Source organism: Ovis canadensis, chromosome 4 (assembly GCF_042477335.2).
Source record: "Ovis canadensis isolate MfBH-ARS-UI-01 breed Bighorn chromosome 4, ARS-UI_OviCan_v2, whole genome shotgun sequence".
Lineage (NCBI taxonomy): Eukaryota > Metazoa > Chordata > Mammalia > Artiodactyla > Bovidae > Ovis > Ovis canadensis.
The window spans coordinates 120,072,099-120,096,781 of record NC_091248.1 but is presented as its reverse complement, the minus strand read 5'-3'; the positions used below and the strand labels follow the sequence as shown (position 1 = coordinate 120,096,781).

Below are 24,683 nucleotides of genomic sequence, written 5' to 3'. Positions count from 1 at the left end.
TAGTAATTTTTATGATGATTAAAACAACAATCATCCAAATACACTCTCCCACAAACCTAAACCTTAAGAGAAACCCATGCCAGAGACACAAGGAAAAGGGTGGATAATCACAGGTCTGTTCATTCCATTGATGAATTAGCCTGCAGTCACTCTGATGCCAAAGAGAACAAGACCAGTTCACAAGGGTTGGCTGAATAAGAAGTCTTAATACTAAAGTGAGATTACCCATGGTCAAATTACCACAGAACTCAAAATCTCTTGTTAATCTGATCATTTATTTTCCTTTGGCGTATAAATTGCATGCATTTGTGTGAACTGTGGTTATGTACATTAGGCACAGAATAGAGAAATAAGATTTACACATTTCAAAACATACCACAGTAAAAAAAAAAAATAATAAGTTACTTTTTACATTCAAACTCCTTCCTTCAACTTTGCATGCTCAAATCTCACCCCAGCCCTATTCCCTTGTGCTAAGAATTTCCTCCAAACTCCTCCTCTTGCTTTCAAATGAATTGGCTCTTCCTTCCTCCTTCCAATGAGGCTACTATTCTTCATATTTTTGCATAATCCTCTTACTTGTCATGATCACTTTTGTCCTTATCACCTGCTGTCTCTCATCTTTCCTACTTATCTTCCCTGCATTGGCCTTTTCTTCCCTTTGGATCATGCTCTTGGCATACTATCCCATCTCCTTATAATCACCTGGCAGATGTTTTTTCTGGATTATTTTGTGTGTGTGTGTGTGTGTGTGGTGTTAGTTAACTCCAGGACCTGACCTGTCCTGGAAAGCTGTAGCTTGTATAGTTAGCTAGAGTGGGCCCATCACCTAATTACACACATATACATATGCGCACATGCTTCATCATGGACCCAGTGCATCTTCAGTCAATATGTAATGAGCCATCAGTACCATACTAATCACATGGAGACATCAAGATAACCCACAGCTTTCCACACCGCCCTCCAGCCTACTCCATAGGGTTTAAACCACTGACCAAGCAAAACAAAACTAAGAAAACATTTTCACCATACTGGGTATAAACTGATTAGCAACACACAATAATTTTATGAGCATGAAGCATTGGTTTGGCCAAAAAAGTAGGTTCAGGTTTTTCTGTAACATCTTGAGGAAAAACCTGAACGAAGTTTTTTGGCCAACCGAATATACAAGTAGTTTCAAAGCCGTTTGAAGTTAGGATCTTGCTCTAAAAATTCAGTGTGCTTCTCCATGTCAATGAAGTGAAATTATGTAGGCTGATGTTTCTGCTGGTCACATCAATATTTAACACCTGTTGGGAATCAAAGAAAAAGTGTTGGACATCTGGTAATGGAAGTTTCCTGCAGTTGAACAAAACAGATAGAAGCCAGTGGTCCACAGACACTTTCACAAGTTATTGCCTCGCTTCCAACCACCCTCAGATTTTTAGGTGAGAAGGGTGTTTCTTAATCCCTTAGAGTACAAAAATCATTCAGTGACAGGGAAAAGATGACAAGACCCTAAGTAATGGAACACACCACCACTGCAGAGAAGCAATTGCGCAGACAAATTGGAGAAAATGTTCTCATTTCCATTACTCAGAGCTCTCCTTTCATTTCCCACTTCTCCCTCATAGTGCCTTGATGATTGTCCAGTAAGAGTCAATATTTCAGCATTTTTTTCTAGGCAAATACTTTCCATAGTTTCACCACACATGCAGCAGTCAGCTTGTGTGTCGGTAACAAACTTGGGCAAAGTCCTTTATAAGCTCTTGGTAGAGGTGGGGAAGTTGGTTGACAAGAAAACCACAAACATGAGGAAACAAGGCCTTGTAATTAGGAAGGATTATGAGAGAAAGAGTTCTGTGCAAAGCAAGAAGCAAGCACATAAGGAAAGAGCCCATTTACATTGAGGCTAGGTATTAGGACCACTATACTGCAGTAATTCCACGGTGCAGATTTTTCACGTATTTAATATTCATGAAATCAAGATCTGTTCTACCATCAACAGCCTAGGAATTACTGTGAACAAGTAGCTCTCCTGACGACTGTTTGTCTGTGCATGTGTGAACTTCATTGTTATTCCTGGTATTATGAATGGATGGACAGCAAACTACTTCAAGATTATTTCAGAAATGAATATAAATCTTGGCTGACAGTAAAACCAAGAAAATGCTATGATGAAAACTTGTATAAAGCATATAAGTGGCTTTGGAGAAAATTTCATAGGCAGCAGTGAAACAATTTCCACGAAATGATATATCACCAATACCTCTGATAATAGAGAGGAAATACCTTAACCAATTCCATGCCACATAGTCTCCTGTAAAAATAATAAAGTAATTTAGATATTAACATAGAAATTTAAATTAAATATTTTGTGTAAGTTATTTAATTATGAAATTAAGTATTTAATTTACTTAATTGTTAAATATTAAATTAAATATTTAATTTAAATTGTAATTTGAAGTAAATTAAAATTTTACATAGAAATTTAAATTGAAGAGAATGTGTGATACAAATTGGTTATGTTTAATATCTCCTCACATTCAGATTTTACCTCTTTTAAATTATTAATACTTTGATGCAGATGTCTCAGTGTCCATGTGTCTCTACCCAACATTTTCCTCTGTAGTATCATATTAAAATGATAAAAATCTCTGTTTAAAGGAGTTTTGTAAAGCTTCTGTACTTTTAAAATAGAAGTTTTAAGTGAGAGGAAAGCATTGTCTCATACTTTTGTGATCTTATTTTCTTTCTTTGTGGCACATGAAGAAATGTAGCAACCTTCAACTGATGGACGTCTTATCACTGATGAAAGGCTACTGCTGTTTGAAAGGTTAAAGCTGTTTGAGAAGTAGATCAAAGACAAGGTTTCCTTAAGTTTGCAGACAGGAGGACATACATGACAGATAAGGATCCAGACCATCAATTCCAGATGATGACAAACTCTGAACTTTCCCTTTATTTCTATGTTGTCCACCCAGATACCCTGAACACAGAGGGATTCCAGAAAGGCTTTGCAGGAGAGGGTGTTGCTGGGAATGGGAGCAGGCAGGAATTGCACTCGATGGCTCAGGGTTGGGAAATACCATTTGGACTTTGAACTGGTCACAAACCTGTGTTGTAGAGTTGTAGGAGAAGGTGGGTGTTATAACCACGTCACTCACAGAGATGCTGACACTGGAGATGGAGTCACTGCCCACTCCCCAGACCTCAAAGTAGCCCAGTCTCAAAGGGTTTGTATCACTGATGTATTTGTTGAAAATTATATGACTCTGCATGGTATTCTGTCAATTGGAGACAAAAGAAACAAGAGGAGGAGGGAATAAAAACAACAAAATTTGTTCAATTTCTTACAATCTCTTTTAGGCACAAATGTAGAGCATGAAATAAGACAATTAAAAGAGTCCCCACCTTGTGACCTTGGACAGTGAGACCATGGATTTAACATTCTGCCTCCTATCGCCAGCCACCACCCACCTTTGCACTGGTTAAACACCAGTAAGGTCTCTAGAGTCACTCCAACTCTAAGAAGACAAAGAATCTCAGCTAGCAGGAACCTTTATATCCCGCATGTGGAGAAGTAACAAAGCATGCCAATCATTCCAAGGCAACATAGGAACAAGGGCTAGAAAACATTGAAATGGTCTGCCCATCTTGCTTGGTGAATTGGACTAAGCTACTGATGAAATACGAGTGTGTTTAATCACAGAAAACTTCCTGGGAGCACTTGACATGTCTATCTGAAGTCTAGAGGAAGGATAAGATGCAAATTAGGGTTAGGACTCTTGAGAGTCCCTTGGACTGCAAGGAGAACCAATCTATCCTAAAGGAGATCAGTCCTGGGTGTTCAAGGGAAGGACTGATGTTGAAGCTGAAACTCCAATACTTTGGCCACCTGATGAGCTGACTCATTTGAAAAGACCCTGAGGCTGGGAAAGATTGAGGGCAGGAGGAGAAGGGGACGACAGAGGATGAGGTGGTTGGATGGCATCACCAACTCAATGGACATGAGTTTGGGTAAACTCTGGGAGTTGGTGATGGACAGGGAGGCCTGGCGTGCTGTGGGTTCATGGGGTCACGTAGAGTTGGACACGACTGAGCAACTGAACTGAACAGAACTGAACTGAAGATGCAAATTAGGAAGGTGAACAGTAAAGGAATTCTAAGTGATGATGTGTATCCTGCGATGTCCAGCGCCCTAGCAAGCTGGCAGAACTCTACTTTCACCCTCATAGTCCCAGCCACACTCACCTGGCTGACTGAAAAGTGGGCCAGGTAATATTGTCCTTTTTCATAGGTATCTGCAAACAGACAACAAAGTAAGCATGACCTGGAACTGCGCCCTGGAATTCTAATGGCTTACCTAACTTGCTTGGAAAAGTAGGGATGTTTTTTGTTTGTGATCTTTTTAAATTTTATTTTTCTTCTTTACAGACTTTCATTCTGAGGGATGAGTCAGAATCTGCCCCCAACCTCAGTTTACACAGACTGTCTGAAACAAGTGTATACAGATGCCTTGGTCTAACAGAGGTCCCTCCTATAAAGGAGTTTTCTAACATCGCTCTTAATCCTCTTCTCTCTTTTGTGATTCCCAACTTCTTGGTAGTCACCTTGGAATTCCCAGATTTCTTCTGCTAGAGACATATATGCACACAAATGCATGCACACCCACATCACAAACACCAAGACTGGTGTACAATTGGTCGGTTCATCTTGAGTGGTTTTAGGCAATTTTTTAAAATGCAGTCTCCAGAGAAAAGACTTCTTTGTTCTTATCCTTAATTTATGCCACAGGTCCAGGGAGAATATCTTTAAGGGTGGACTAGCCAAAGCCTTACTATTACAGGTACTCCCACACACACACCCTAACTCTGTGGCTTCCTCCCTCTTCCCTAGATGCTTGCCTCTTTCGGAGCTCCTTATCACTCAGTCAGAAGGCATTGCCTATCCTCCAGAACTGTGCTGTCTGAGATAGCAGCCACTAGACAAATGTAGCTACTTACATTTAAATTAATTACAATCAAATAAAATTTAAGCTTCAGTTGCTCAGATACTCTTGTCACATTCTAAGTGCTCAGCAGTCACATATGCCTAATTGCTACCATGTTGGACAACCCAGATATAGATCATTTCCATTGTTGCAGAAAGTCCTATTGGACATCCCTGGGCATAGAAATAACAATAGTACTTGAGACATCCTTCTGAGAGTTTACTAATTCCTGTAAACTCTTAATAGAAACCCCCTCTTCCGAATAATAGCAAAGCTGATAGAAGCATTGCTTTTCTTAGTGGAACACATAATTAGGGAATTGCCTTTGAACATAAACTATATATGGAAGTATAGCTCAGCTGGCTGCAAAGAAACTTTCCCTACAGCTCCTTATACTGTTCTTTTTCACAATGGATTAGGACAACTAGATAATGGTGAGAGATTCTGAACTAAGCTTCATATAGATGAGGCACAAAGATCATGTATTATACACTTAGAGCAACAAATGACTATATTTTAAAATGCACAATTGTCTTAACACATAAAAGGAAAAAATAGCAGCTCTATAAGATATCCAGGAACCTGGTATTGACATGAAGGAATTGGAGGCAGCCCTTACTCACCAATGCTTTGCCCATCATCCCAGAAGAGCCAGCCTTCAGCAGTCCCCTCATCATCCAAGGCGACCTTGAAACCGAAGAATTTCTGACGGCTGCAGTGAGGTAGGAAAGAGACATTGGATAAAAACAAAGCCACAGCCACAAACCAAGCATTTTCATAGAAACAAAAAGGAAGAGCTTCAAGATGTAAAGACTGGATACTAGGATTCTGGAGCCTTGGGGTCTAGTTCTAGTTCTGACTCCATAAGCTCGACAATTTCATGTCAGGAATGAATGAATGAATCAGGGGGAATTTTAAGGCTCTATAAGTTCACAGGAGTTCTACAGTGTCTGCAAAGAACTACAGGTAAATGCACTGGTTTCCTTTCTTCCCCCACTGTGAGGAAAGCCTAGTGTTTCCATCTTTCTTCCTTCACGACCTGATCTCCACATGTACAGCGAAGTTCTGCTTACAGATGTCCTAAGTCCTTCAGTTTTTAACTGAATTTTTGCAATCAAATCAATACTGCTTCAAGGATTTTAATTGGACATCAGATAGACATGGATTTTAGATAGACATGGATTTTAGTCTCTGTTCAACTACTTACTATATGACTCTAAGTTAATCATTTAACCTCCTGAAGCTTCTCGTTGCTTATCTGCAAAATGGGGATGATAACAGTACTTATACCAAGGGCTTAGTTTTCCTTTTGTTAGGAAAATTAGAAAATCTCTAAATAGAAGTCTCCATATTAGTACAGTTCTAGGCACAGAGCAAGCATTCACCTGATGTCAACTATTATCAATTATTATATAGGTCTAGAATATATAGGTTATACATTAGGCCTAGAATTTTTAAACCTGGCATATAAGGGATCTCAGCCTCAGTTTCCATCTGGCTTACACAAGTTTTTAGCAATAATATTCTTAGCAAAAAGACAATTATGATCCAGATGGTCTTTTAAGGTTTTTTTGATGTAGACCATTTTTAAAGTCTTTATTGAATTGTTACAGTATTCCTTCTGTTTCACATTTTGGTTTTTTGACCACGAGATAGGTGGGATCTTAGCTGCCTCACCAGGGATCAAACCCGAGCTCCCTGCATTGTGGGGTAAAGTCAAATCACTGGACCACTAAGGAAGTCCCTGGTGGCGATGGTGGTTTAGTTGCTAAATCACCTAGACTCTAGCAATCCTGTGGACTGTAGCATGCCAGGCTCCTGGGTAGTCTTTTAAAACTAGCATGAACCATGGTTGCTCCTATTTGACTTCCATTTCAAATGTCACTATTTAAACCTAACACCTCACCCACTTAGATCTCAAACAGCTGTTAATTAAGAATTGTTTGACGAGTACAAAATCCAAAAAAGGCTAAAATCCACACAAGCAAGCAAGCAAACAAAAATGTTTACTATTGGGTTAGCCAAAAAGTTCATTCAAATTTTTCCATACCATCTTACGGAAAAACCCAAATGAACTTTTTGGCCAGCCCCATAAAAGTGCTTTTGGGTCTGAGGGTACAGTTTACAGATTGGTGGGCTTCACCAGGATCTGAGTTAACAGGCGTGGAAAGAAGAAATCTGGGGCCCTTGTTCACCTTAAGTGGGTGTTCTGTGCAGGCTCTTGCCAGGGCAGGACGTAGCCCCCACGGACATGAAGATTAATGTGGTCAAGAGGCGCTGGCAAGGACTTCCACTCACCTGTCGATTGGATGTCCACACCCTGTGGGTGAGAAGAAGGTCAGGGATGATAAGGGAACGCCTCTGTCTGGACAATGATCTACAAGCCATCTTGTCCACGCTCGGGACCTGCTGCTGTCTGGCCTCGGTTATCACGCTTTTCCACACTTACCACCTGCTGTGTGGGCTCCAGGCTGCCCGGACATGAGGTCAGGATCTCAACCATAGCTGCCTCTCACGCTAGGCTCACTCCACATCTGTTTCTGCATCCAGCAGCAGTGCCAGAGGAGGCTGGATGATCCTTTTATTTTATTCGGCTCCTGACTCACTCCCCACAACGACATGTCCAGACCTTCCCTTTGCTCGGTCCCCACTCTGCTTCCATCTCCCTCCACTGCCCCATGCCCTGCTCCCACCAACTTCACTAACACCTTTGACTCCTACTCGACAGAAATCATTAAAGTGAATGGACCTGCTTCACAGATCCTTATCTTTAAGTCACTGTATCTTCCTTTATGTTTTACTTCTTGATCTTGCCCCATATGTGACAGGGAGAAGTGGCTCTCACCCCAAGCCATGAATCTCAATTCCTTCCTAACATGTTCTCAAGCTGGAGCCCAGCTTCTCATATTCAGCACTATGGACATTCTGGGCCAGCTAACTCTGTTGTGAGGGCTGTTCTGTGCTTTCTGGATGTTGACCAATGTTCATCCCCTAGAGGCCAGCAGCCTCTCCCCCACCTTCCACCACATTGTGACAACCAAAAATATCCCCAGGCTTGGCCAGTGTCCCCTGGTAGGCAAGTCCTCCCATCGGAGAATCACCACTTTAGAGGTAAGGAGCAAAGCTACCATTTCTTCACTTTTGGTTGGTCCCTGATGTTCATTCTATACAGATTTGATCTCTATCACATTCCCTGGGTCAGACTGTTCATGGGCGGCCTTAGGACTCCAGAGTCTACAGAACTTAATACAAATTCCAGCCCATATCTCTGGGCTTCTTCAATTTCCTCACTGATATCATGAGAAAAGTGAATTATATGCTCTCTAATGAGAATTTATTCCAGTATCTTATGAATACTGGACTGATGGTTCTACCTTCAAGTGAAACTTGATACATGTAAAACTGTCAAAGTTATCTTCTTACCAAATTCTTTATTTCTTTCAATGGTTTTTATTTTTCACTCTACCACACATTGTGGCTACATAGGATATGATACCTTCTCATGATTTCCTTTCTAGTACCTGATGAGTCACAAGTTTGTTTACTTTCCTTGAAATCATTTCTGACTGGGCTCGCCTAAAAAGTGCCTGTTAAAATATCCATAAAGATATGACTCTAAGGTCAAATCTTAAAGCAGCACTATTAAAATAAGAATAGACAACTTAACATGACTTTGTACAGAATTCTCACCAACCGCATAATCACTGAATATGACTGAAAAACACTGGCTTTAAAATCCAATATATAGTCTACACTGTGAACAAACAAAATGGCCACAAGTGAAGTAGATGAAAACTGATTCACTCACACACTATATGCTCTTAGTCTTAACTAAAATAGGTAATCAATAAGACAAGTCAGAATAGTTCCATGCTTCTCCGTGTCCCAGTAGTTTACAAACGGTAATGCCCAATACGATAGAAAGGAAAGAGGGGCGGGTAGAAGCCAACATCACGGCCTGTGCAGCCACACAGGCATGGCCGAGACAGGAAAAAACTCTGCGAAGGGCTAGCAACTGCTGATTCTGCAGCTTGTTTCCAGAATCCGAGAGTCTGAGTAGATGAAGGTCCAACTTTGGCAGAAGTGCACCAGCCTGTCCTGCCTCAAGATACCTGCCCCTTCATCAAACAGGTGGGGGCCTGAAGATCAAGAGTAAGCACGCCATGCTGCTTTTGCAGTCAGATGAGCCCAGAAGGGACAGTGGGGGATGAGAGTCCACAGCTACCAAGGCAGCAATGAGGAAGAGTCATGATCCCTGGGAAGTGGGAGCCACCAAGGTAGGGAGCTAGGAATCTTACATTCTTCGCCCACCCTTCCCTCAAGCAATTGCTCACTCCCAGTTCCTCTGGACAAGCAGCAGAGAAACTGCGCAGAAATGGGAGCTCTCAAAACAAATGGGCCTTCTTATTTTTTTTTTTTTTCCTGCTTTCCATCTCTTTGCCTGTCTGTTCTACTTTCTGGGTAATTTCCTAGATTGTACCTTACAATTTCCTTTTAAGCAACATTCCTGCATCATGCCTTTAATTTGCAAGGATTGCTTTGTGAGTATATCTTGTATAAAGCATGCTGTCTTATTTTAGGCATATCTTCTCATCTTTCTGAGGAAACAAATTTTCTAGTTAACTTCTTAATAACATACATACAGAAAATTATACAAATAACAAGTACACAGCTCAATAAAGTTTAACCAAGTGAACACACCCATGAAACCACCACCTAGATCAATGACTACTACCAGCATCTCAAATGGCTCTCTCTTCCCCTCTCATAATAATCACCACACCAGAGGCAGCAACTTTTCTGATTTTTATCATTTTTGCCTGGTTTTGAACTTGAATTTCATAAGTTGTATCTGGCTATTTGTGCTCAAGGCTATGTTTGTGATATTTATTATCTTTATTTGTGTAGCAACACTTTATTAGTATCTAGTTTTAAAAATAGAATACAATCTACTTATCCATTTTACTGTTGATGGACATTTGGCTTATTTCCAGTTTTTTGCTCTTTTACAAATCTTGCTGCTATGAAATATTCTTGGACTTTTTTGGTAAAATATATACGCTCTAGGAATAAATCTGTAACATTATCATTTCTTCCCAGATATACATTAGGAGCCTGAGAGGCTGCAGTCCATGGGGTCGCAAAGAGTCGGACACAACTGAGAGACTTCACTTTCGCTTTTCACTTTCATGCATTGGAGAAGGAAATGGCAACCCACTCCAATGTTCTTGCCTTGAGAATCCCAGGGAGGAGCCTGGTTGGCTGCTGTCTATGGGGTCGCACAGAGTCGGACATGACTGAAGCGACTTAGCAGCAGCAGCGGCATACATTAACATATACATAGTTATATAATTAATTGGTTTATATTAATTATACAATTGATTTATAATAAAGTGATATATATGACATATTAATTACATAATTAAATAACATAATTATATATTGTTACTAATATATAATTATATAATGAAGTAGGTATTAATTATACAGTTAGTATATAATAGATAGTGATATACTATCTAATATATGTTACTTCAAGTGTGCTTTTATTTTCTGAATTGACAATATTATTTAATGTAATCTGGGAGAATATAAAAAAATAACAATGAAAAGCATTTCTGAAAAAGGATGATGACATATTGATCTGTCATATTATACATATTTACAAAACCCTAAAAAATCTACCAAAATGAAAAAAAGGATCAAAGTCTGACTTCTCTGTATCCCAGCAAAAGGTCCCTGCTGGAAGCTTCTGTGAAACACTCTGTTTCCCCAGCTGAGTCTCTGGGGTTCAGACTAGCCCAGAAAAGTTGTATGATGGAGAAGGTTGCGTTCCTTCCCTATTTCTAAATGCAGTTACATTACACCAGTTCGCAGGGGTCAGGCCTTATACTTCTATGTACCTTTTGCACACTGCCAAGGACCTTGCTTACCTTAGAAAGTACATTCAACAACCCTTTGGGCATCTCTATTATAGAAGGAGGTATGTAAAAAGACAGAGAGGAAAAGGCTTCTAATACTTATGAACTTCCAGTCTAACAGGGAGGATATAAATAAAAACCATAGTTTCCAGCACAACTTCAAGCATTTTTCTAGTGTCTGCAGTATACAGCACTGTGAAAAGTGGTGGTGTAAGGAAAGAGACAAACTAACAAAGAACACCCACCAAAAGCCAGGAACTGCAGGAGATGCCTTTATGCACTTCACAACAGCTCTGTGAGGAAAGTGGCCTTTCCCACGTGGAGGTAAGAAAACTGAGTCCACAAGGGTGAAACTGCCTCGTTCAAGAGCACACAGCAAGTGGGCTACAGAGCCAGAATTTGACCTGAGGTCTGTCAGAGTCTGAAGACTGGGAGTGCTATCGTTTCCCCAGGTTCTATAGAGGCAATCAGAAAAAACTTACCGTATAGTAATCATACCAGCGGGCTTTAGGGAAATATGCAGTGACATCTCTAGTGTTCTAAAATTAAACAAAAATAAGGCGTGAGTGCAGTAGGCTCAGCTAGGGAGGGCAGAGTAACCCATTTGCATAGTAGAGGAGCCAAAGCAACAGTAATGGCCTTGACCCACAGACCTCCCCTCTCTAGAGGTCGCTGGTGTTGGGAGTGGCTTCCTTCCCTGCCCTCTTCTCAAACTGGGAGATTTGCCTAACCAAAAGTGGTGGCTTCTGTAAAACCCTTTGGGATCCGGAACTTACAGGGGGAAAAAAAAAAATCATCATTTGCCTATAAGCTTATCCCATACCCTCTTCAAAGAGACAAACTGAGGTTGGGTCTAGAGCAGAAAAGAAAAAGAAAAATTGCAGGTTTATGGACATCAATACTTCAGAAATTATGACTAGTGCAATAAGTTTTGGAGAAAATCCATTTAACTGATATTTTAATCAGAAGCCTAATCATAGATAAAAGAAGTAAAGAAATAGCTGCCTGGGGACCTCTGTTGGAGGAAGGGAAGGGCTGGCCAGTGATGACATTATACACATTGTTGCAAAAAATTCTGAAAAGTTTTGCTTTAACAGTGACAGAGGGTAGGAAGGATTTCTTTGTATTAATAGTACTGCCCCCACCTGACTCCTACTCATTTCAATTAAAGAAGAAACAATTATATCTTCAAGTATATCAGAGGGTTCTTTTCCTTCTTGACTGTTCAATGAATCAGAACTTGATATGCTGCTTTTAAAGACGAGGGAGCTGAAGACCAGAACATCTAAGTGAAGGACTTCAGTTCAGAGGGAGAAGAGACAAAGGCAGATGAAGGATAAGAAAGCACCTCCCAGGACCCCAATCCAATGAGGCCTCTGCTTCGTAACTAGTCTCTGGCCACACAGTCGGGATCCCCTATTCATCAGAAGCCTCCATACTCACAGCCTCCAGGACAGGGCTGACCAGGAAGGCTGGGCCCAGCAGGAACTGACTGTCTATAGTCCAGGTCACCCGGTCTGACACAAACCTGGGGAGGGAAACCGAGGTATCACAGTTAGGACCCCCTCTACAGGTGGCCAGGTCAAGGCCTTGAGGAAACTCCTCAAATTCAGACCTAAGTTGGAAATCCAGCTGCATTCTATGCCGTCTTTATTCTTTCCCTAGGCCTACCTTAATCAGACACATCTTCACTTTCTACATGCCATGCTCTTCAAACCCAGAAATGGCTGGGTTTAGACATGTTCTCCGCTATCAGTATCTCCAACTTCAACTTCTTAAACTTCAGTGCAAGAATGGTCTTCATTCCTCAGATATCCCCCGGAATACCATCTTTTATGATGTGAGCTACTACAAATGCCCAAATTAGAAAGAAATTATTCTATGTTGCATTGTCTACCATGTTGAATTTTTAAAAATATTCAGTACCCTTTTATCAAAGAGTGAAGGTGTGACTGACACCATGCTTAAAAGAGTCATAACGTATGGTCTGTGCCTAGAGAGCTTTTGGCAAAGACAGTCCTGTCTTTAATTTGGAAGAATTCTGTAATAGCTACTATAGAGAAGGAAATTATCACAGTCACTGGGATCCTGGCTGGACACTCACTCATGAAGGAGAGGCCGCACGACGGTGCTGCCCTCTGTGCTGGCCTTGTGCATCAGGGTGTAGAAATACGGCAACAGGGTGTATCTGGTCTCCAGGACACTCTTGGAGATTGTCACGAAGGTAGAATTCCAGGACACGGGGTCTTGCCTCTAAGGAGAGAAAAAAGAGTGTTCAGCGCTTAGGGGAGCTAGGGGACTTAAAGAGGTCACTGCATGGTTAGTCCAAATGAAGATCACACACAGCTAAACCAATGATGACTACAGACGAGGCTCAGCGAGTATGTTTAAGAGACTGAAAGAAATCACTGAAGCCTTCCCAGGACAGTTGAAAAACTTTCTCATAAGAAATTGGGCTGGGGGTGGGAGGTACATATCCGGTACAATGCCCAAAGCAAAAGAATAATCTGAAGAACATTGAGGAATATGATTCATTGAAACATGAAGATTCTTTCATGTATCTGTTGGCTATTTGTATATCTTTTTTTGGAAAACTGTCTATTCCATTCCTCTGCCCATTTTTAATTCAGATTGCAAGATGGACAGAGATGGATTGTCAGTTAAAATATAAGAACTTCTTGTTAGAAGTTAAATATTTCTGGTGATTAAATGTACAGCATGGTGCCTATAACTAATGACTGTTGTTCAATTGCTAAGTCGTGTCCAGTTCTTTGAAACCCCATGGACTGCCACACACCAGACTGCCCTGTCTTCTTCCATGTCCTTCACTATCTCCCAGAGTTTGCTCAATACTTAGTTTTATATATAGTTAACAATACTATATAATAAGGGCTTCCCTGGTAACTTAGTGGTCAAAGAATTAGCCTGCCATTGCAGGAGACATGGGGTCAGTCCCTGGGTCAGGAAGACCCCCTGAAGGAGGAAATGGCAACCCACTCCAGTATTCTTGCCTGGGAAATCTCACGGACAGAGGATCCTGGAGGGCTGCAGTCCATGCAATTACAGAGTCAGACATTATTTAGTGATTAAACAACAACAACACTGTATTATAAACTTGAAAGTTGCTAAGAGTATAGATGTTAAATGTTCTCATCACAAAAAAGGAATGGTAATTATGTGAAGTGATTGAGGCGTTAACTGACCCTACTGTGGTAATAATTTCATAATATGTTTCAAGTTTTTTTTTTTTAAAGGAACATAAGGGTTTAATGGTTTATAAGATGTCCTTGGGGAATATAAACAACATCGTGTGCTATGTCTGATTCTTTGCAACCCTATGGACTATAGCTTGCCAAGCTCCTCTGTCTGTGGAATTTTCCAGGCGAGATACTGGAATGGGTTGCCATTTCCTTTTCCAGGGGAGCTTCCCGACCTAGGAATTGAATCTTCATCTCTTGCATCTCGTGCACTGGCAGGCAGAGTCTTTACCGCTGCACCACCTGGGAAGCCTATACATTACTTGGAGTTCAAATGGGAGTCTGTGTTCCTGGTGGACTTTTGAGCTCTGAGCTTAATGTCCTACCCTGGTCCCAATGGTATTGTGATTCCTTGAGAAGGGGTAGAAGGCCCCTAGTTGCATCCAGCGAGCACACATTTCATATTCAGCATCTTGAAAGAATCCACAAATATCTGCTCCTGTCTGAAACAAGATAGAACAAAATGGGCCAGTTAATGATTTCTGAAAGATGTTACTATCTGCATCGTGATTAAGAGTGATCCCAAGGACACCACAGGGACTTCCCTGGTGGTCTAGTGGTTAGAGTTCCCCCTTGCAATGCAGGTGCCAAGTGTTCAATCCCTGCTCGGGGAACTAAGATCCCACAAGTTACAGAACAACTAAGCCCACATGCCGCAACTACCGCGTCAGTGTACTGCAATGAGAGACCCCACATGCCGCAACTAAGATCCGAGCCAGCCAGATAAATAAATAAATAAATACTTTTTTTTCTAAAAAGAACAGAAAAGGACACTTACGTAGGATATACCAAAGAGACTAAACTCCATCATGCCTGCAAGAGAACCATGGCTGGGTCAGACGAGGCACTCATGACCTGCCTCCTCCTCCCTCCCCAGAGAATCCTTGATCCAAGATCCTGACTCCGCTCCCACCAGCAGCCCACACACCAATGATTGACTTCTTCAGCTGGTCCCACGCGGCCGTGTTGTCTCCCAGCCAGTGTCCTCCCCAGCGGCCAGAAGAGGGGAACGTGGAGCGAGTGATGACGATCCCTCGCTGTCCCGTCACCTCCTGCACAGCTCTGCTCGGAGGGGGACAAGGGCATGACTTAGGGCAGAGCAGGGGAGGAAAGCCCCAGAGCTCCTGAGCCTACGGCTCAAGGACAAAGCATCTCATGCATCCCAGAAGGGAATATGGAAAACCAGGTCATGAGGTCCCGACTGACTGATTCCAGGAGATGGAGATAATATCAAAACTTGTGCCTTTATATGGTATTTTACAATGTTTTATAAAAACTACAGAACATAATAGACTCACTGGATCACCTAAAAATAATAGCTAGTCACTGAATCTTGCTATCTCTTTACTCAATACTCAGTTTAATATACTGGGGAAAGAAGAAGGTGAATTCCTGTATAAGGTTTTCCTTAGGATAATTCTTATTAAGCATGGACTGAGCACACAAAATGAGGCAGGGATAATCCAGTAGAACACCAGTTGGCTAGCCAACAGGAATGACAAAATCAATCAATCAATCAATCCCAATAGAGCTGAGTCACTTCTGAAGTCAAGGAAAGAGATACCCAGTCCTCTGTGTTCCCTTCTAATAGCTAAAGTTACTATAGCATCATCCATACCCTGTGATGATTGCCTGTGTCTCTGTGTGTGTTTCCTCCATGAGGACTATTAGCCTTTCACCAGCATGACCAGCTCTTATTTAAATCTGTCCTCCTCACTAGGATCACAGGATGTGGCTACATGCTCATGAGTGTTTAATGCTGGGTTGGCAAAAGTGTCCATTGGGGTTTTTCTATACGATGTTACAGAAAAACCCAAACTTTAAGGCCAACCCAATAAGTGAGAATTGCTATAGAGCTATAATTAAAATCTACCCAACTCTTGATGCAAAGAAACCAACTTCAATGGAAGAACCTGAAGAACCGACTTATTGGAAAAGACCCCGATGCTGGGAAGGACTGAAGGCAGGAGGAGAAGGGGACAACAGAGGATGAGACGGTTGGATGGCATCACTGACGCGATGGACATGAGTTTGGGTAGACTCCAGGAGCTGGTGATGGACAGGGAAGCCTGGTGTGCTGCAGTCCATCGGGTCTCAAAGAGTCAGATACAAGTGAGTGACTGAACTGACTGACTGAACTCTTGGAAGAGGGAATGAGAGGAGGAGCAGGGTGGCTTCCCCAGTCCCAGGCTGTCCCCTCAGGCTGTCCCCATTGGAGAAGGGCAATGACGACTCACTCGTATGTGGGTCTGGTCTGGGCCCACCCGTAGAGGCTGTGCACGTCGTAGTGGCGCACCGGTGAGCCGTCAGGCAGGACCTGCTGGCTCTCCATGCACAGGGTCTTGCTGCTCAGGCCCAGGTCCCTGGACTCCAGATCTGAGGAGAAAGATCTAGCGATGTGACATTGACCCCTGCCTGATCCTGTTTAGCCTTGACCTCGCTTCATGGGATTGAAGCAAGGCAGTGTCTGGCTCTTAAGTCTAAGCTGACCTCTGCATGGGTCCCTCTTCTCCCCAGCGTCCTGGAAATGTGCCTGGCTCTTAGTTACAGTGGCACCTGCAGGCGTTGCCAGCATCCAGGACCCCGGAGGAGAAAGCAGTGGCGTGCAGAGGACGCAGTTGTCAAACACGGACAGGCTCCAACCAAGCTTCTAGCATGTACATTGTTTCATATAATACTTATCATGATTCTTTGAAGAAGATGTCATGATCCTCCCTTTACAGTTTAAAAAACTGAGATTTGGAAAGAGCAAGTCATCTGCTGAAGCTCATACCACTCATAGAGAAAACAATAATTGGATCCAAGACATGAACACAAGGACAGTGTCAAAGTCACCATCTCCATGGTAAGGGGAGGGAGCGTGCCCACCCACTGGTGACACAACCAATTCCTGGGGAGGGACTCACGTGAGCCTGCGGAAGTAAGACACTGAGCTATAGGGTCTGTTGGAGACATTACCACTGTTGAGTGTTTTCTGAAAAAAACTGAGAAATGCACTCAAAGGGGCCAATAACTTGTCCACACCCAACTGGGTAAAGTTCTCAGGAATGCACTTGTCACTTTGCCGCCCCCTCCACCCCCCTGCAAAACAGAGCATCAGTCAGGATGTCCCTGAGCATCAGGGCAAATGCCAGGCTGCTGGGCTCTGGCAGGGCTCACTCCCTGTACCCATGAAGCTGCCAGCAGAGAAGGCCAAGGGTCCTCACGTGGCATATAGGGAGGGTTGTTCAGAGTGGCATTCTTGCAGCCTGGAAGGACTGCTCCATTCACGAAGCTCGCTGGTTCGTTCATATCCTAGAAATATCAAACCCGGAGATACTTTACTTTTAAAAAGAGTTACATCCTGTCAACCCAGAGACAAAGAAGCAGAGAGTATATTGTTCACCATCCAATAGTTCCATAGATACAAGCCCAGGGAGATTCATCAAATCCAGCTTGAGAAAAATCAGGGAAGCCCTACAGAAAGACTGGCTAGAGGATTTGAAAAAACTCTAACTGAGGGTGTAAAGTAGGCTTGGTTCCAAGGAATTCCTGGTTATCACCTTGGACTTTTATAACCAGAACTTCAGACAAGGCACAAGCTAAGAGGCGTATCAGAGTGGGCTGGTCCTGACTGGGACAGCTGCAGTCTGATGCGTTCAAAGTCTTTCCTGGATGACTATTACCTCTTCGGATTAAAGGTCAGGGATACATATGCTGAGGCACGCAAAGATAGAAACGCAACTGTCCCCATGTACACAGACACAAATGTGCACACTTACAATCCACAAGCCATCGAACTTCAAGCTCTTCTCTGGCTCCCGTGGATTGGTGTACAGTTCTTTCAACTCCCTCTTCCACCATGCGATGGTTGAATTACGGAAAAAGTCTGGAAAGGCCACAAATGCCCGGTATTTCTGTAAGAAGGAAATATAATTTATTTGTCCCAAATAAATATATTAGACAGAAAACTGGCATTTCCTGAAACATACTGCGCGGTGATAGTTAATCCAAACAGAGCTTAAGGAATGTTCTTAGCTTATTTGAAATACAATGAATGGAAAAAATAGAATTGAGCACAAATGAATGAAACCCCTTCTTATCATCCGGAAAGCATTCATGGACTGTTTTCCTCTTTGATTCAACATGAATGGTAGCTACCAACACCCTGAACTCACTGTTTCATCTGTTAGATACCCACTCCTCAACCTCCATCCTGAAGTTTCCTAAGCTCTCCTCAAATACAAACCATGAGCCAGGGAGACTGCAGCTTGAAGGGGGCAGAGAGCAGATGTATTATCGACAGGTTGGAAAGAAACATCCAGGTGATTCTCCCCTATTTCATTCTCGGGAGGAAAAGGCTGTAAGAGGTAAGTTTGCATTTTATTACATTAAACTATCTAACCGATATGTATCTGGGTTTTCTATGGTTTCAGAGTCACCTGAAAAGTGCAGTGTCAAATACTTATTGCGTGACCTAGGCTTTAAATATGTACATTATTTCATGTAATTCTTATCTTAATTCTATGAAGAAGGATTAATTGTGTGTCAACTAAATTGGAAGAATTTAAAGAGAAAGTTTCAACTCCCCTTTCTCTTATCTTTTTCAAATGATAAAAACAGTGTGTTTATTTTAACCTGGAAAATGGACCCAAGGTATAACTCAAGAACTATAACCCTTTGGAGAGGAAGGCCCTTGTTGACCCTTGTATTCCCCCACCACACTGAGCTTAGAAACTGCATAATTGTGAATTCATTCCACTTAACAACAGCAAATCTTCATAAATTTCTACATAACTATGATGCTTGTTATGGACACTTACGGCCCTTTGTATGTCTTAGTAAATCGGTTCTTCTGTGTTCATCAGTGCATTTCAAGAGTTAAAATAATAATAAATAATTTATAATTCAATAATTCAATAATAATAAATAATAAAATAAATAATAAATAACTGCCACTAAACAATGCTGGTGGCAAGGTTGTGGGTGGTGTGGGAACAATAGGAAGAGGACTTGGACTAGGGGACTTCCAGTTCTGATACACAGCAGATAATAGGCAAGTGGAAAACCAACGTCTAGATAAGAGACCACAAGGAGCAGCAAGAAGAAAAAACAAAGATGGACCAGCACACAGGGATCCAGCTCGCAGAGAGCGTCAAGGTGTTGAGTCACATCACTGAGCATCTTGTGGAGGGCAAGCATGTCAAGAAGGCCTTTTTTGTTAGAAAATGAAGGTAGAAGTATAGAAACAACAAAACAGAACCTTTCACCAGAAACAGAGAGCTCCGGCTCAGGCAGAGGCGGAAAGTGGAGGATTAGCGTAGACAGAGTCAACACCAGTCGCATCTGAGAGGTAACTGAGTCTCGAATGAGACACAAGTGAGCGATTTGCCCATTCTGATTTATGAACCCCACTAAAGGGGCTCTTGCCCATGAAATGAAGACATTTCTGCTGCTCTCCAAGGTCCTAGTTCTACCTCACTCCAGTCTGTGTTCCACTCTTGCTTCATTGCTTCTGCAATGCTATTTCCCCTCATCCTCAACCCATGACGTACCCACCTGGCCCCATTTCTTAGCAGGTAAACGAAAACAACAACTGGTAAAAAAAAAAAAAATAGACACATAGATCAGTGGAACAGAATAGAAAAGCCCAGAAATAAACCAATGCATATGCAGTCAATTAATTTTTGACAAAGATGCAAAGAGTATAAATGGGGAAAGGTAGCCTTCTATTAACAGTGTTAGAAAAACATGAAGAGAATTCTCTGGTGGTCCAGTGGTTAAGACTCCATGCTTCCACTGCTGGGGGCCTGGATTCAATCCCCTAAGATCCTACAAATTGGGTAGAGTGGGCAAAATAGAGAAAAGAAAATTGTGGATATCCACATGCAAAAGAATGGAACCGGGGCTTCCCTTGTGGCTCAGTGGTAAAGAATGCAGTGAATGCCAGTGCAGAAGACACTCGTTTGGTTCCTGATCCGGGAGGATCCCACTTGCTTAGGAGCAACTAGGACCGTGTGTCACAACTACTGAGGCTATACTCTAGAGCTCAGGAACTGCAATTACTGAAGCCCGCATGCCCGGAGCCCATGCTCCACAACAAGTGAAGTCACCACAATGAGAAGCCCGAGCATCACGACTAGAGAGTGGCCCCTGCTTGTCCCAACTAGAGAAAAGCCTGTGCAGTGACAAAGACCCAGCACAGCCAAAAATAAAATGAAAAAAGAATGAAACTGGACTCCTATCTTATACTGCTCATAAAGTGAAAGTGAAGTCGCTCAGTCGTGCCCGACTCTGCTCCTCTGTCCATGGGATTCTCTAGACAAGAATACTGGAGTGGGTTGCCATTTCCTTCTCCAGGGATCTTCATGACCCAGGGATTGAACCCAGATCTCCCGCATTGCAGGCAGATGCTTTAACCTCTGAGCCACCAGGGAAGCTCTAAAACTTAATTCAAAATGAATTAAACATTCAAAAGTAAGACCTGAAACCATAAAACTTCTAGAAGAAAACACAGGAAAAAGTTCCTTGACACTGGTCTTGGCAATGACATTTTGGATTTGACAACACCGAAAGCACTAGCAACAAAAGAAAATTAAGTGAAATACATCAAATAAAAAGTTTCTCCACAAAAAAACAATCAGCAAAATGAAAAGGCAGCCTACAGAACAGGAGAAAATATTTAACAGGCAAATACTCAATGAGTTGATATTTTAAATACATATGGAAGTTATAAAACTCAAAAACAAGGAAAATAACCTACAAATAAATTGATTTAAAAATGGACAAAGGACCTAAGCAGACATATTTGGAAAGAAGGCCTACAAATGGCCAACAGATACACGAAAAGCTTCTTCATTTCACTAATCATCAAGGAAATGCAAATTAAAACCACAATGCTAAGCTGTTTTGACAGCTTTTATGAAAAAGATGACAGATAACAAGTGTTGGCAAGCACGTGAAGAAAAGGGACTCCCTGGACACTGCTGGTGGGAATATAAACCGGTATAGCCAGAAAATATATACAGAAAACACTATGGAGTTCCCTCAAAAACTTAAAAATAGAACTACCAAGTGATCCAGCAATCCTATTTCTGGGTATATCCTCTAAAGGAAGCAAAATTAGTATCTTGAAGAGATATGTCCCATGTTCACTGAAGCACTACTCACAATAGCCAAGACGTTGAAATAACCCAAGTGTCTGCCCACAAATGAATGGATAAAGAACATGTGTATGTATGTGTGTGTGTATACAGTGGAATATCACTCCGCTATGACAAAGCAGGAAAGCTTGCCATTTGCAGTAACATGGATAAACCTAGAAGGCGTTATTCTAAGTGAAGTAAGCCAGATAGAGAAAACCAGACACTGTATGATCTCACATATGTGGAATCGGAGAAAAACAAGATGAACTCATAGAAACAGAGAGTAGAATAGTGATCACCAGGTGTGAGGAGGTGGGGAAATGAGGAGATGCTGGTTAAAGGTTGCAAGCCTTCATTTATCAGATGAATGAGTTCCTGGACCTGATATCCAATGTGGTGATTTTAGTTAATCATACTGTATTGTATACTTAAACGGTGCTAAGAGAGTAGGTTCTCCCCACACACATACACAAACGGCAACTATCTGAAATGATGGATGTGTTAATTAACCTGATTCTGGTAATCACTGCATGATATACATGTATATCAAATGATCACATTGTATACTTTACAGATATACAATTTTATTTATCAATTATACCTCAGTTCAGCTGGAGGAAAATACTAAAAACTAAAATAAGTAAGTAAAAGTCAAGGAGCCCATGACCCTGAACTTCTTTGGCAGACTCCTATGTCCATGTGGCCTGCCTGGACCACCAATCTTCAAGTGATCTTCTGTGAGAAACAACAGAGATTGCAGGATGCTAGGTTCTCTCCCTTGGATCCTCATCTGAGATCCATGATAAGTGAGAACCTGCTCCCAGGAGAGAGCAAGCACTAACATATGGCTAGAAACTTGGAGGTAAGATCAGAGTTGAGGGACATCCCTGGTGGTCCAGTGGTTGAGAATCTGCCTGCCAATGCAGGGGACACAGGTTTGATCACTGGTCCTGGAAGATCCCACATGCCGTGGAGCAACTAAACCTGTGTGCCACAACCTCTGAAGGCCACATGCCTAGAGCCCATGCTTTGCAACAAGAGCAGCCACTGCAGTGAGGAGCCCGTGCGCCACAACTAGACAGCAGCCCCCGCTCACAACTAGAGAAAGCCTACGTGCAGCAACAAAGACCCAGCACAGCAAAAGAAAGAAAAAGAGATCAAAGCTGAGAAACCCAAGGAAAGATGGGGGGATTCGTAAGAGTGAAGATGGAGAAGGCTACCCCCCAAAAGAGAGATGTACCAATCAGGAAAGACAGGGGTGAGAGACTGTTTGAAAAGGATACTCAGAGCAAAAACTGCAAAGGGAAGAATAAATATACTAATTCAGTCAAAAGACAGCGTTTCTTGGAGGTTTCATTCAGTGGAAATTTCCTGGATGTTTATAATCTGAGAGTCATGGAGTGGAAACCATCACTCTGTCACCTGAAACCATGGACACAAGTAATTTAAGATCTCTGAGTCTTACTTATGCAAAGCATAAAAATACCTACCTCCCACCTGGGGTAAACTATTGCATGCAAAGCGACTGGCACAGAGAGATGCACAGGACATGTTCCCTGTGTGAGTTTCCTCATCTCGCCTGTGCTCACAGCACAGGGATGTCCAGCATCCTAAGCACGGTGGTACCTTCTTGACATCCCTGATCCCCCACATCCACACAAGCCCCTTACCTCCACTTGACTGTCCCAGTCTAGAGAACTGTTTATTACCACATCAGGAAAATCAGGCCAGACCTGGGAAGAGAAACATATTTTAAAGCAATGCACTAGATAATTTCTCTTATATAGCATTTCCTAAGAAACCATAGGGCTTTCAGGTGGTAAAGAATCCACCAGCAATGCGAGAGACATAGAAGACACGGATTCAATCCTTGGGTTGGGAAGATCCCCTGGAGGAAGAAAATGGCAACCCACTCCAGTATTCTTGCATGAAAAACCCCATGGGCAGAGGAGCCTGGTGGGCTATAGTCTATGGGGTTGCAATGAGTTGGATTCAACTGAAGGGTTAAGCACACAAGAAATTACAGACCTTGTTCTAGGGCTGATAGTACTTCGATTTTCTTGTAGGACTGATCTAGAGAAAACTGGATCACACAATGTACACACACATTCCTTTAAAATTCCTTAATAGTGGTGACAAATATCAACGGAAAATATGAGAACTTCTGACCTCAAAGTCCAAATGGAAAAAAGAAAAAAAAATGTGCAAACCCACTGATAGTGTGGGGATTAGTGAATCACTGCTCAGAGCATACCTTTCCCCAGACAATGCTCCCATCACTCGGATCTTTGATGAAGACATCATCCTCTACACCCCGTGTGAATGGCAGATAGGGCTTGGTCTCGTTGCCAGAAATGGCTGGGTCCTAAAATCAAAGCACAGATCAGGTGAGGAAACCAAAGCCAGAGAATGACTCAGGGTAGGGAAAAGGAGAATTCCTCCCAAGAGGAGGCATGCCTTCCACCCGTGCTTCTGTGAACCCAAGGAAATATACTTAATTTCTCTACTCAGAGCATGAAAGAAAACACACATAAAGCTTTCTCCACCAAAGTCCATTCAGTCTTCCAAACAGACTCCACCCAGTCACATAGCAACTAACCAGAATGATAATGACTCGCATCCCATCGGCCTTCATGCGAGTAATCAGAGCTGGAAACCCCTCAAACTCGACGTCAAGGGTGAAGTCCAGCTGCCGCTCCATGTAGTCAATGTCCGAGTACTGCACATCCTGGAAGAGGACAGAGGAAACTTACACAAGCCCAGGTCCACGCGAGAACAATGGTCCAGTAACCAGGGCCAGTAACCAGGGGTGAAGTTCAGATGGCATCTTCTTGATTCTTTCAAATCCCACCTCTGTCATTTGCTAGGTATTAGGTTCTGGAAAATTCACCTAATTCTCAAACTTTTAGTAGTAAAAATAGAAAAAAAAAACTAAATTAGCAAAAAGCAGAATGATAATGTTGACCTCCACAATTTTGTCTGGGGAGATACACGAAAAAAGTCGATGAGAGTGCTTTGTAAAGGGCCAGAATAAGGAGCAAACAGAGGATGAGATGGTTGGATGGACATGAGTTTGAGCAAGCTCTGGGAGTTGGTGATGGACAGGGAAGCCTGGCATGCTGCAGTCCATGGGGTCGCAAAGAGTCAGACATGACTGAGCGACTCAACTGAACTGAAAGCATAAACACAGTTACGTCTTCCAGGAAGCCAACTCAGGTATCAGGGGTTCAGATTCAGACAAAATAATATACTAACACAGTACTAGCACAGTACTAACACAATATGGACAGTAAATCCACTAAAAATAAAACAAACAAAAGCATCTCTAAGTGCTTTGGAACTACAATCCTGAGGGTAATCAGACACAGCTTTCTTATTAAGAATAAAATATTGCATGCTAGACTTT

The 24,683-nt window shown here is 42.2% G+C and overlaps 1 protein-coding gene across 6 annotated transcripts in view; it reads right to left on the bottom strand.

The window, feature by feature from the left end:
• Nucleotides 1–256: 256 nt before the first annotated feature.
• Nucleotides 257–24,683, bottom strand: part of MGAM (maltase-glucoamylase) — a 103,547-nt gene continuing 79,120 nt past the window's right edge. For all 6 annotated transcript variants that reach the window (XM_069588599.1, XM_069588601.1, XM_069588604.1 and 3 more), the window contains 17 exons: nucleotides 23,877–24,005; nucleotides 23,532–23,642; nucleotides 22,948–23,010; nucleotides 17,915–18,049; nucleotides 17,360–17,447; nucleotides 16,391–16,529; nucleotides 15,082–15,215; nucleotides 14,932–14,966; nucleotides 14,480–14,596; nucleotides 13,001–13,149; nucleotides 12,340–12,424; nucleotides 11,379–11,435; nucleotides 7,171–7,295; nucleotides 5,599–5,687; nucleotides 4,237–4,286; nucleotides 3,099–3,269; nucleotides 257–1,292 (listed from right to left, as the gene is read on the bottom strand). In XM_069588599.1, coding sequence (XP_069444700.1) covers nucleotides 1,209–1,292; nucleotides 3,099–3,269; nucleotides 4,237–4,286; nucleotides 5,599–5,687; nucleotides 7,171–7,295; nucleotides 11,379–11,435; nucleotides 12,340–12,424; nucleotides 13,001–13,149; nucleotides 14,480–14,596; nucleotides 14,932–14,966; nucleotides 15,082–15,215; nucleotides 16,391–16,529; nucleotides 17,360–17,447; nucleotides 17,915–18,049; nucleotides 22,948–23,010; nucleotides 23,532–23,642; nucleotides 23,877–24,005 — 1,761 coding nt within the window. In that variant the 3' untranslated portion in view covers nucleotides 257–1,208. The remainder of the gene's footprint in view (nucleotides 1,293–3,098; nucleotides 3,270–4,236; nucleotides 4,287–5,598; nucleotides 5,688–7,170; nucleotides 7,296–11,378; nucleotides 11,436–12,339; nucleotides 12,425–13,000; nucleotides 13,150–14,479; nucleotides 14,597–14,931; nucleotides 14,967–15,081; nucleotides 15,216–16,390; nucleotides 16,530–17,359; nucleotides 17,448–17,914; nucleotides 18,050–22,947; nucleotides 23,011–23,531; nucleotides 23,643–23,876; nucleotides 24,006–24,683) is intronic.